The sequence below is a fragment of the Limulus polyphemus genome, unplaced genomic scaffold, assembly GCF_000517525.1.
Source record: "Limulus polyphemus unplaced genomic scaffold, Limulus_polyphemus-2.1.2 Scaffold5340, whole genome shotgun sequence".
Classification (NCBI taxonomy): Eukaryota; Metazoa; Arthropoda; class Merostomata; order Xiphosura; family Limulidae; genus Limulus; species Limulus polyphemus.
In genome coordinates, this window is record NW_013670950.1 from 52,452 (window position 1) to 66,235 (window position 13,784).

The 13,784-nt window shown below is 31.7% G+C and overlaps 1 protein-coding gene across 3 annotated transcripts; it reads right to left on the reverse strand.

Annotated features, from left to right (window-relative positions):
• Positions 1–1,155: 1,155 nt before the first annotated feature.
• On the reverse strand, positions 1,156–13,222 carry LOC106472440 (TP53-regulated inhibitor of apoptosis 1-like). Of its 3 annotated transcripts, XR_002613466.1 has the most exons (5): positions 12,712–13,222; positions 11,223–11,299; positions 10,500–10,555; positions 8,564–8,833; positions 1,156–3,864 (listed from the first exon to the last, which is right to left on the reverse strand). XR_002613466.1 is itself a non-coding variant. In XM_013933090.2 (3 exons), the coding sequence occupies exons 2-3, from the start codon at positions 10,553–10,555 to the stop codon at positions 3,754–3,756; spliced, it is 270 nt and encodes an 89-aa protein (XP_013788544.1). In that variant the 5' UTR covers positions 12,712–13,194; the 3' UTR covers positions 1,156–3,753. The 3 variants fall into 3 exon arrangements, 1 of the variants encoding a protein (XP_013788544.1); XR_002613465.1 differs by lacking the exon at positions 11,223–11,299 and having other exon boundaries at positions 12,712–13,213; XM_013933090.2 differs by lacking the exons at positions 8,564–8,833; positions 11,223–11,299 and having other exon boundaries at positions 10,397–10,555; positions 12,712–13,194.
• Between the last annotated feature and the right edge of the window lie 562 nt (positions 13,223–13,784).

The following is a 13,784-nucleotide window of genomic DNA, read 5'->3' on the forward strand; positions in this document are numbered from 1 at the left end:
CCGCAGGGGAGGGCATTTGCCCTCCCTATATTTCACAAAATAATGCACATATTAGTTAAACTATTTTTAGTAATTTTTATTAAAACTATAAATTTGTGTTTAAGCACACACTCTTTTAGTCTGTTGACTTACACTGTAAAAGCTTATCCCCTATATACATGTTTTGCCACCCTCCCATGTGAAAATATTTCTGTGGGTGCCTATGTACTTGTACATTTGTTAAACTGGCTCTTACAAACAAAAGAGGGGTCAGTAATAGGCTTAATTATCTACATTCATATTTTTGTATCCAAAACTGTAAATTCCAGTCAATATTAATAATTTAAAAATTCAGGTCTCAAATTCAAAGGTCTTCGACGGCTCTTAAACTTTGTACATATCAATAACTTAGAATACACAATACTTTTGTGTAGCTTTGAGTTATCTGGAACAAAGTGATGTAAAAATTAAAAAGTGATGTAAATTAGAATCGTATTATTACAATTATAAACAAATTACAGCTCATATGAGAATAAAAGCTATTGCCATCTATTGACAACTATTAGAATCTTAAATTATTACATGCGTGTCCGAAATTTTTTTAAATATAGTTGTTCTAAAATACATTCATATTTGTATCTTATTCATAAAATACTGTGTGTGCTATTAAAGTAATAACACCTGATACACTTTGAAAGTTTTCTTTAAATTCTGGTACAGTTGTAACGTGGCTTCATCTATATAAAAGTCACAAAAGCTCTGTAGTCTTTCATAATTATTAGAAGCGTTATAGTCACTCCATGTTTTTAATACAAAAACAAGTTGTTGTTCCCCCACCCCCAAATGTACAAAAAATGGAACTGCATAAAATCCTCATCTTTAATTTGTTTCCACAATAATCATCTGGCATAACTATGAATTCAGAAGAATATTTATGAAGTGTACATTACTTTCTGTAACATTTAGTACCTTTTATTGTTATTCACAGGAATTTTCTATTCTTGTTAGCTTTCTACAATGTTTGTGGTGTTTGTATTTTGCTGATCACATAACATTTACAAGCTAGTGTGTTGCCATTTTTGTTTAGTGATCAAGTATGTCTTTTTCAAAATAAAAAAAAGCTTAAATTAGTTTTAGTTTCATAATAAAACAAGCAAAAATATATTATCCCTAAAATAAATCTCAATCAAGAATTTATTAACCCCACAATAAAGCAATTGTCTGTATTCATCTCATAAAATCAAATACTCTAATTTCATCTTACAATAAATCCATTCAACCATTTCATTCCAACCAACAATAAAACCCTTCAAATATTTAATTTTGACCTCAGGACAAAACCCTTCAAACTCTTCTTCTATCCTTAAAAAAATCCTTTCAAAATTCTTCTTCTGGTTTTACAATAAAATTCTCAAGTTATCTTACAGCAATCCTTTAAAAGAAAGGAATTTTCATAAAACAGCATATTTTTTTTATAAGATGTGAATTATATTTGTAATTAATTAAGTAAATAGATGTTTGGTCAAATAATGATTACTGACATTGAAGGTATGGTCTAGCAAGTGATTACTGACACTGAATGTATGGTCTAGCAAGTGATTACTGACACTGAATGTATGGTCTGGCAAGTGATTACTGACATTGAATGTATGGTCTGGCAATTGATTACTGACACTGAATGTATGGTCTGGCAAGTGATTACTGACACTGAATGTATGGTCTAGCAAGTGATTACTGACATTGAATGTATGGTCTAGCAAGTGATTACTGACATTGAATGTATGGTCTAGCAAGTGATTACTGACATTGAATGTATGGTCTAGCAAGTGATTACTGATATTGAATGCAAGGTTGCAAAGTCTAGGAAGTGATCACTGACACTAAATATAAGGTCTAAGAAGTGATTACTGACATTGAATGCAAGGTTGCAAAGTCTAGAAAGTGATCACTGACCCTAAATATAAGGTCTAAGAAGTGATTACTGACACTGAATGTATGGTCTAGCAAGTGATTACTGACACTGAATGCATGGTCTAGCAAGTGATTACTGACACTGAATGCATGGTCTAGCAAGTGATTACTGACATTGAATGCAAGGTTGCAAAGTCTAGAAAGTGATCACTGACACTAAATATAAGGTTTAAGAAGTGATTACTGACACTGAATGTATGGTCTAGCAAGTGATTACTGACACTGAATGTATGGTCTAGCAAATGATTACTGACACTGATTGTATGGTCTAGCAAGTGATTACTGACACTGACTGTATGGTCTAGCAAGTGATTACTGACACTGAATGTATGGTCTAGCAAGTGATTACTGACACTGAATGTATGGTCTAGCAAGTGATTACTGACATTGAATGCAAGGTTGCAAAGTCTAGGAAGTGATCACTGGCACTAAATATAAGGTCTAAGAAGTAATTACTGACATTAAATATACAGCTTAGAAATAGATCACTAACATTAGATGTAAAGTCTAGGACACAAATACTGACATTGAGTGTAAAGTCTATAAAGTGATTACTAACACCAACTGTAAAGTCTATGAGGTGATTACTAACATTGGATGCAAAGTCTAGAAAGTAATCACTGAAATTGAAGGTATGGTCCAGAAACTAATTATCACAAACCTCTTATTAGTAAGTTAAAAACATCAGCAAACACTCAGATTCTACAGCCAAAATAAACACTGTTTCTTAAGGCATTTCCTTATATAAACAGAAGTGTGATCTAGACCTTGTATTAAGAAGAATTATAACTAAAACATTTCTGCACTGACAGTTATAAATCATCACTTCCATACTACTAAACCACTCTATTAGGGAAGTTTATAAAGCAGTTGTCTATTACATATAATCTACAAGTATTGTTGCAGCAAAGAATACATGACAAGTAGTACCAGACAACAATAAAATGCAGTCTTGAAAATGAATTTCAACTATAGAGCAAAGCAACTTAAAGGAGGAATAAAGAGTATATTTTTCTTTCAAAAAAAGATAATAGCAATCAGACATATTTTAAAATATCATGCAAAATTTAATGAGATTTTGCTTGGATATGATTGCTTACATGGAACTAAGAATACAAAAGAATTCTTGATTTAGTTCATCCAAACACTTTTAGAAAAAAAATGTTCCTGAAAAGCAATTAATATGCATTATAGTTTTCAATTACAAAATTCATTAGCAAATGCATACTGTATTTATTTCTCAATGCAAATAATCTTCTACAAGACTCAGTCATGTAGATCAAACATGTTTCACACCAATTATCAAGAGGTGCAACTCTCTAATGATGTTTTAAAATTTTCTGATACAAAAACCTAGAAAATTCTTTTCTTTTACCAGTAACAACACAATCCTTATATGATTAATAAGCATTAGTACTTCCTAAATGTTGTTCAATTTTCATAATGTAAATATTTACAAACATTATAGTTTTCTATATGTTACTGTTGAACTTTTCCATTCCAATAAAAATGTTTGCCCTTTCTTCCAAGAAGATTCAACTAAATTTAAATAGAAAATAAGACCAGCATTTTTGTTACCATATTATTGCTGTTTTAGATCAAGATATTTTCTAAGCTGCAGCAAAAGAAATTTCCACTAACATTCGGTATCATGCAAAAAAAAATCTAACTTTCTGCTATCTATCAACACATTCAGCAAAACCTATTCAATGGATATCAGACCAATTTCTTTTCATTCAACTAAGCACTCTTCAGATTATACAATCTCCATAACTTCAGTTTTCTAATTAATTAAAGCTCAAGTCATGTTTTTCCATCACTTCTTTTCTTTGGATTTGGTTTCTGTTCTTGTTCTGTCCCTAACACATCCTTTTCAAGTTCCCACAGGTCTATCTTTTGTGCTTCAATAGCTTTCTGAAATGTAATAAATATGAACTTCTGATCAAAGCAAGCTATCAACATAGATCAGAGCTAAAAAAAAAACAGTCAAGCAATAAACATAGCTGATTAAATATACTGTTACCTTCCTACTTATAATGAGTGAAATGCATTGTATCATCATTTTGTACCCTCCAATATTTTTATTCATAATTCCAATAATATCTTACAAGGTTGGGCCAGCTTAAAAGAATGAGATTAATCTTAAATCCATGTACTAAGCTAACAATGCAAAATAATCTTTATAATAAATATATTATAACAAGTTTAAAATAATCAAAATTTATATATCAAAAGTTATAATGAATAAAGAAATAATATATCTTACTTACAGAAAATATAAATATTAGTGGTTTGATTCTTGCACTATCATAGATTTAATGTTCCTCACAGAACTTGATATCAGTATGCATAAACTTAATATAATTTTCCCTAACATCTTTTAACTAATATAAGCCCATTACATTGCTCTAACAATATAACTTCAGAGATGGAACAATATTAATAATAAACTAGATAAGACTTTGGTAAAAGTAACAGTTTGTATTTTTAACACGGAACCAGATCATCATCAAATATCAACAGTGTATACACAACCTAGTGTCCAGGCTACTAGGTTTAATCACACACCTTTGTAAACATCCAAATGTCCATGTTACACAAGAAGTTTCACACACTTGTGTAAATATTTTAATGTCCATGTTACTAGGTTGCACTAGCTAGTTTAACACACATATAAATCATTCTAATTTTCAAATTAGTAATGATATAAGTAAATAGTTTGGTACAAGTATAATGTTCAAGTTAGTATGATATATGTAAATAGTTTGACACAAGCATAGTGTTCAAGTTAGTATGATGCATGTAAAGTTTGATATAGGTATTTAAACATTCTAATGTTCAAGTTAGTATGATATATGTAAACAATCTCACAGTAATGTTCAAACTTGTATATGTAAATAGTTTGATGCAGGTGTTTAAACATTCCAGTTATTTTCATGTGATACAATAATGTGATTATGGATGAATCTACTGCATAAGTTGACATACAGGATGGCCTGTGGTGCAGGTTAATTGCAGCTTTGTGGTAAACTATCCAATGCTGAGCTGTTAGAGTTCAGAAATAATGGACTAGATGAGTACTTGTTGAGGGCAAAAGTCACAATACCTTTGGAATTACAAATGATGATGTTTTGTTGAACCCGAAAAATACAGCCTAGTGTGTAGCAACTGTCTGCAGTAAAGATGGAACTAACATATGATACACAGTTTTCTATCCAAAAACAAAGTAATTACTGTTTTCACTTCAGGTGTCAACTTGTGCCAATGGTTGTTGGCAAAAGATTCCAGCTGAAATGGCTGATGGGAGAGTAAGTCAGGCACAAGTGACCGAGGCTCACTACGCAGCTTGAGTTACTAAAACTGCACCACTCTAACAGCAATAACACAGTTTTCAGAGCATCTGAGGCCAGTGTTAAAATGCTGTGCAGACAATCAGATTATAGAATAGTGACTGGACCACAAGTATATTATTACTTGAATATGCTATTGTGTTTGTCAGACCAGATGGCTATCTAGGTAGAATAGTTATATGTAATCACAGACACACAAGTAACACTTATCCAACAACAGAACTGCTGTATGGATTCCTTGGAGCACTATGGATGTCGAAAGATGGATTAATACAATCACTAGTGTGTGCTTGGTGATGTCTAGTAGTGATTGTGAATTGAAAGGAAATGCATGGATTCTGTGTCACTTTTAAATGGATCAATGTGCTGGAAGGTATCCATTGATCCAACATGGTAGAACAGACATCAGGCTACTAGCAAGAAGAACTGGATGAGGAAATAAGATATTTTACAGTTGAAACAGCTTGTATAAGTTTATCATTCCATTCAGTCTGTGTAATAAACCTGCACTCTGGAGTGGCTAATGGAGCCTACATGATTGCAAATGGAGATATGTCTCACCTATGGGAATTACATACTAGTGTTTGGACACACATTTCAGCCCACTGCAAACAACTTGAGTGGTTTTTCAAGAAAAAAAGAAAGAAGGTTTAAAGTCAAACCTGGGAAGTGTGTGCTCATAAGTGTAAATACAGCAGACATAGTTGGATTGTCAATTGATCCTGTAAAAATTGCAGCAGTTACTGACTAACCCCTACAAGTGACAAAAATAAAATAATAATACTGTGAACATACTGTGGCCAACCTCTCTTAAATAGCTGTTGTTTTTGTTCTAACAAATTTAGATGGACTGAAGATTGCGACCAAGAATTGTTGTAGTCACTAAAGTGTGCTTTAGTTAAAACTCCAGTATCAGCTTATCCTAAATAAGAGTGGCCAATCACACTGGAAGGAGATGATTGTGAAACTGGAACACTGTTTTCAAAGGTGCAGGAAATTGTAGCATGTGTAAATGCATATATCAGTCTTTGTTGATGGCTCCTGAATGCAGGTTCAGCTCATAAGGTTACTGTACTTGCTACATAGCACCATCATTAAATATATAGTAGGAAGTTTGCTAAATGAGATCATTTACAGTTCAAATGGCTGACAAATTTTAACATTGCAGGAGTACAACGTTGTTGTATAGCATCATCCAGGGCAGCAGAATTGTTACACAACCAAATTATCTTTCAAGATGGTGAAAACTCATCTATTCGTCAAATGTTTAGATACTGGCAACTAGAAAAGTCATTGTAGTACTGAGAACAATGAATCATACAGGGTTAACACTATAAATGAAGAATTCACATACAGTTGCTACTTACAGTGTGGCAAGGTGAAGTGCACCCTCTGCAGGTTGGAAAACTCAACATGAATGCACAAAACATTTGGCACAAACATAAGCATGATAGTGCACTATATTACTCTTATGGACCATAGAAATGTAGCTCCAGACAGTTGTTACAGCTAGAGGTTCCAAGATCTCTGAGACAAGACACACTTTGGATACTGAATGCATTATATACATTGCCAAGCACATGTTTGCAAAGTTTGTGAATTCTGACCAAATTGAGTGGGACAAACATTTGTCATCCATACTGATGCCATAAAGAGCAAAAGTTGACTTTTGTTTATCAAACCTACTGTTGTATGAACATGAAGCACAGTTCCTTGCTGATGTGGTGTATTGTCAACTTCACAGTGCAGATATGTCAACCTGCCATCCATATTGATACCACCTAAAGAAATAGTCAACTTTTGTTTAGTAAACCTGCTGTTGTATGAACATGAAACATAACTTATGGATGTGGTGTATTGTCAACCTAAGAGTGCAGATGTTCCACAGGGATATATGGAGTTATGGTTTGCACTAGTTGATGTTTAAGAAGTTGCACATTCAAAATGGGTAAAAGTCATAAATACTGAAAGAGAAACAATAACAGGAAATTAAAGGAAAAAAAATTTCAGTCCCAAGACTGGGTATGGTGTGATATGTGCCAACAACACAAAAGAAACTGTTTTCAATGTACTGGCCCTTATTTCATGCTTCAACAGCTGAATTCATTAACCCTTAATAATGTTCAGGTGCAATGATTCAATGCACTAATCATATGGTTTGTTTTATTGAAAAAACTACAGTATGAAATTTTTTTAAAACTTGTGATGAACTTTCTACATCTTATGTAGCTTCTGTAAAATATCTTATTTTTAAATTTGATACATTCTCGTAAAGTTATTATTTTATAAAACTGTAAATTTTATCTTGTATTGTTTCAAAAAACACCACACACAACTTTATTGAGTTTAAGATTGCTAAAATACAATAAAAATTGCTTTTTTTTAACCATATCAAAACTATAAGCAAGCTGACTTTTAATTGTTAATCATGTTTCATTTAATGTACTCAAGTTTCAATTCTGTATTATACAAGTTTACTATTTAACACTTCTTTTCAGTGACTTTCATTGTCCATTCAACAGATTACTTAGGTTGATAAGCTAACAAACAACGAACTAGTTAGTGAAATGAAACTTGATACTGTCAGAGACAAAATGACCTAAGACTAACAGTTCTCACCCTGATCTTGTCCTACAAAAAAAACATTTCTTTTTTTTCCATCATACAGAAAATTGTAATTCAAAGGAAGTATAAAATGACACAGCAAGATTTTTGCAAGCTTTGAAAAAAAAAACAGGACTGAAATTGTGGCATAATTTATTTAAAAACATCTTTTCTTCCAGCAAAATATCATCAAACTAAGCTTTTATCATTTGGTTTTAATCTCTATGTAAGTCTTCACTGAACTGGAAGCCATACTGGCTTATACAGTTAACTTAACCAGAATAATTATACAATTGTGACTCTTATCTCAAATAAAGTGAAACTGCAAATTACTGGTTTGCTCTAGGCCAGCATATCTAGGGTTTTCAGTAGTTTATTCTTAGAATGGAATTATTCATCAGGTTGTGGCTTTTACTTGATATTTGCCCAGTATTTATCACTATATAATTGTATTTTAATCATATATTTTGTGTAGGATACATTAATATAACTTTAAATATAAATAAAAAAGCAGGGTATTATTTAATTTTATTTAATGTGTTTCATTTGTAGCAGAGGAAAGATAATGCTGAAATGTTAGCCTTGTACTCTTTGGCTTCCCAGGTTCAGAAGCAGTGGTCATTGCTTGTAAACCCACTAACCAAGGTTTAGTTACTGACCTAGAGATCCTGTACTAGCAGTTTCATATCTTTCCATCTCCACTGGAACCAGAACTGTACCATTGGAAGTAGACAATGATGATGAAAAATCCCACATGTGAGTATGGGGCCATGCAAGATTGGTAAAGTTGCTATCATTAAGCAATGGCCCACCAAGGAGCCTGTCAAATAAGAAAGATGCTACTCCCTTATAAAGCCTGAGTTGAACCAGCACATTCATAGGTTGTAGAAGGATATTTCTTTCAGCATAGGATATGTGCATATATTGAACTGTGGAAGAAATAACATCTATTCATTTAATTCATGTCCTGTTTCAAGTTAAAAAAGTGAAAGTTATGCTGAGATCTTAGATTTAAGGTTGGAATTTTACCATATGGGTGGTTTTAAATGTCTGATATAAAGATGTAACAGGTTTTATCCCACTTAAAACATAATGAATAAATCATATTTTAATGTCTAGTAAATGAAACTTTAAAAGCTATGAAAAATTAGCTAAAACATTAAAATGTTGCAGAATTCTTTGACATGTTCTTATAAAAGTATCCCCCACTCCTAAATGGTTGTGTACAAGTTCAACAATATTTATATAGCTATGGTATTTTAATAAAATAATTCTGATTTCAATTCAAAGATGTGTAATTTCAAAAGATTACATTAAAATTCTACATTTTCTTTCTTTTGTCTACATGAATATATATATATATATATATATATATATATATATATAATAAACACTATTCTACTATTCTTGTTTAGTTGGTTCTTCTTTTTCTGTGTTACGTTAACCTTTAGTTAAAGTTAAGTTTATTTTTATTTATATTATTATTCTATGTTCTAAAGTTAAAGGTTTATACATTGTCCTGTGTAAACGTCATAGCATCAGATATTGTCCACACTTCAGGTTAGGATTCTATTGCATTAAATTGGATCATGATTGTGGTACGTAGATATCGTAAACTAAATCTTTCCATAACTTATTATATGAACACTATATTATGTACTTACTTGCAAATTCTAAATGAACAGTGTGTGCCCAACCTTAAACTGCATTAATTTAATGCTATTTGTAGATAACCACACATAGTCAAAACTAACCTAGATGTGTCTTTATATGTTTTTAGCATGCTTGATAAATCCTTGGTTAATTTTCAACAATTGTTTGGTGTGTTTACCATATGTGGGAATAGTGGAAAACCTACTTTCCTTTCTGTTAATAGTACTAGTCACAAACTAATCTGATGGAGCTTAAAATTAAATACAGTTCTTGGTCAGACTTGTCCATCCTGGTTATCCTTATATTTTTACTCTGCCATTAATAGAATGAAGAGCATCTTGGTTTCCCATAGACTTTCACATACCACTTTATTTTGTGTTAAAATAAAGTGATTTTGTTAATGTGTGAAATTAGCAATGTTCAGTTTGTCTTCTTATGGTTGAGCTTGACTCATTACATCCTCCACAAACAGAATCCCTAAAGCTTCTGTTATTATGGCCTTCTTACTTACCTCTGTGATACTCTGTTGTTTTTTAATGTACTACAGAGTATCACATCACAAAGCTTCTTGTTTCTAACTACAAGAACATTTATATTTCTAAAATATGAAAATTTTAACACACACGTTTATAAAATATCAAATTTAAAAAAATTATACCTCTACGCATTTTGTTTAATTGTAAGTAGGTTTTAAATAAACTTAAAGAACAACTGAATATTTTATCAGATTACCATGTCGGTAATTTCCTATTTTGTATGCTTTCAAATACTGCTAAGATAGAACTTGGCTTACTTAAAATGTTACTATCTCAAAAGCTTATAAATTAAGAGTCCTAAACCTTAACACAATCCTGGTATTTTTTGAAGAGACTGACACATTCATCATTTGATTCTCCTTTCAGAAACTTTTCAGCAAACCACTTGTTAAAACAGGTATCATACTCATGTTTCAGCTTATTGCATTCTTCTCCAATACTGTTCATGTTGATAACTACCATCTGTAACAGAAAAGAACTTTTAATCACTTTCTGATGTTTAATTTTAATTATTAAACCATTTTTGGTGGCAAACACCTTGACTCGTTTCTCTTTTACAAACTGCTCACAAGTGCTTAAGTTATCAGCTTTCTTAGTTGTGATTGTTATCTATATTTTTCTAAATATAATGAATTTTACTGATAATAATACACAAAATCAAGCAAAAATTAATGAATGGCAATTATGCCATACAGATAATTAGAGCAGCAAATAAGTCTTGATACATATATTACATCCCCTTGTTTTAGGGCTAGCAATTTACTTTAATTTTAAATTCAATAATAAATGGATTAAAGCATTACAATGTTTCTTAAATACACTTTTCCCTTGAACATACAACATTAGAATCTGTTAAGTGTTGGTGTTTCTAAGCACTATTTAGACATTTATGTCAGAAATTTATTAAACTCTCAGTTTATGACAGTTAAATACAACTAGGTTCACCAAAAACTTATCCACACTTACAAAAACTTAGCTAAATTTGGCAGATATTTTCAACAAATGTGTTGTTATAGATTTGTTCATCAACTTTCAAACTACTAAAGATGGGCATACAAAGGTAGTAATTACTTACTGACTATATTAAACTTTTAATGACAATAACATAATAAAGTGGTCTTGACCTTACTTCATGCTTCACAGTAGAGTAAGCCTAACAGCAGGCTCTTCTTGTGCATTATCATTACAAGTGTTGTTGAATGATTCCTAAAATCATTGATGATCTTGTAATACAAAATAATTACCAATATCGCTATATCAGCTGCAACTACTACAAGTACTAACAGTCAAAACAATTACATGAATCTCGATGTATAAAAACTAAATACAGGTCACAGTTCAAAGGGTTTGTTAGGAACTTTTTATGAATTTCAAATGATCAGACCAAAAATCAGATGATATGCATTATAACACACTTGGAAAGTCTCAGGTACTACAAACAAAAGTAAATGTCATATATCATGACTTCCAATTGCATCGCATTCCTTCAGATTTTCAGTATTTCTTAAACTTTTATACATTTAATGGTGTATAACTAAACAAATACTAAAGTGCCACAATTTATGATTAGCTTATTAGTGTGTAATTCCACTAATGGGAATGTTCTTTTAACATATATTAGCAGTCGTAGTTGATGAGTGTGTTCAATGGAGAGCCTAGTGGTGTAATCATAGCAATCATAATTTAAGTATTCAAAGAAATCTTAGGACTATTTTTTGGTTAGTCTGTTTGTAACTGTTTTTTTCTTAGAAGACTAACTATATAATTTTTCTGTTTTCTTTGTTAACAGTACTTCTAGAGCTATAATGTATGTAACTTGTAAGTTCCATACTTAACTGACTATTAGCCCTATCTGCTCAGGTTGGGGCAAACTCAAAGTGCACAGGTAACAACCTTTTACAGAATGCCATTCAACAAATGTTGGACTGAAGAGGACATGTGAAATGTCAAAACTAGTTTCCATTTAAATTTGGTAATGTTCCATTAATATGCATTTCAACTTTATAGTATTATGTATTTGATGTCAGAGTTATCAAATATTCATTTCATCTTATATTGCTGATTTAGCGACAATTCATGGTAGAAGAAAGTTAGTAACAAATACAATATACAGGAATACTGAAAAAAACTGTACATATGCCTAAGGTTCTACAGTTTATGCAAATACATAATACAAACATTACATGAACAAAAATGTTTTTGTACATCACATGAACATCACCTTGCACTCCAACTTGTCAGAGGACAAATAAAATTTTGACAGTTAGAAGTCATCTTCAGTTCTATTTTTCTAACAGGTGGTTGGCCTTTAAAATGGGTTACCTTCATATGTGGTGTACTCACAAATTTAAGGACATATAAGGGCAGGCTTGATAAATATTTAAATCATAGGAGCTAGCTTTGAATTTTTTTTAATTTTTAGTTTAGCTTGGTAAATGTGAAAGCCAAGAGGAACCAACAGGTCCCTTGTTTTCTTTAAATTTTGTTATAAATTATAATACAAAAAATTAGTTGTGAGACTATTGCAATTTAAAATCAAACCTTATACCTATATTGTCTTTAGTCTGAATAACTTAACTACTACTACAAATTAGTACAAGTAATAAGAAAATTCGTACTTAAATGCTCTTGAGCCTCCACAATATCACTGTCCCAATGTGAAACTACGTCTATCGTGAAGCTCTGGCTTAGTTAACTTAAGAAATCAAAACACTATTATTACTAAACTAGTAAAATAGTTCAAACTCAAAGCAAAATCTAGGTACTTGAACTTAGTTTAAAAATACAAAATAAAAATAATTTATACTGTGAGTGTGATTTTCTTTTTAGTAATACTAATAGTATGAAGTATCGCGAGTACTAAAATCGGTTCTTCACTTTTTAAATGACGAGCATTTTTACCGTGCTTATTGTAACATGAATATTTTTTTCCTCTAGAGCATTACTATTATTATTAGTCCATTTCGTTATTCCACATTACCCTACACGATACAACGAATAAGCTAAGAAATTATTAAACTACCACACTCCACGAGCATCCGGTACAGATCAGTTAAAAAAGAGAATTTGGTCAACCTGGTATATATCGAGTAAGAGTATGATTGGGTAGAACGCTCTCACGTGACAGTAAGGCGCCATGTTGTTACCCAGAAGCACATCTGACTTGCAATTCATATAATTCCTGTTTTAAAAAATGCCGTGCTGTTCAGCTTGGGCTATTCAAACCGATTTAGCTGTGGAAAGATAATTCATGGGTTCTCTCTAAATCCAGAAAGCAGAGGGAAATGTGAAATAAAAGTTTGTCGTTAAAACTGGAAAGCAAACGGAAACTTTTTGTGTCCGGTGGGTAGGCCTAACTTTTTCTTAATTTTTATATGTTATTATACTAAATTATTTATTGTGCTACTTATTTCAAATCTTCATTTGAAATTTATGTAAATATTTCTTATTGTTGTTTGTTATTAAGCACAAAGCTACACAAAAGGCTATCCGTGCTCTGCCTACCACGGGTATCGAAACCCGGTTTATAGCGGTGTAAGTCTGCAGACATGCCGCTGTGCCACTGGGGGGGCATAAATATTTGATTCCCTGTAGGACCATTTTGATGTGGCCCAATATGAAACTGGAACAACTTGTTACGTCTCCGTTTGTTAATTGATTTTCCGTAACTTCGTTCCGACGAAACTTTAGA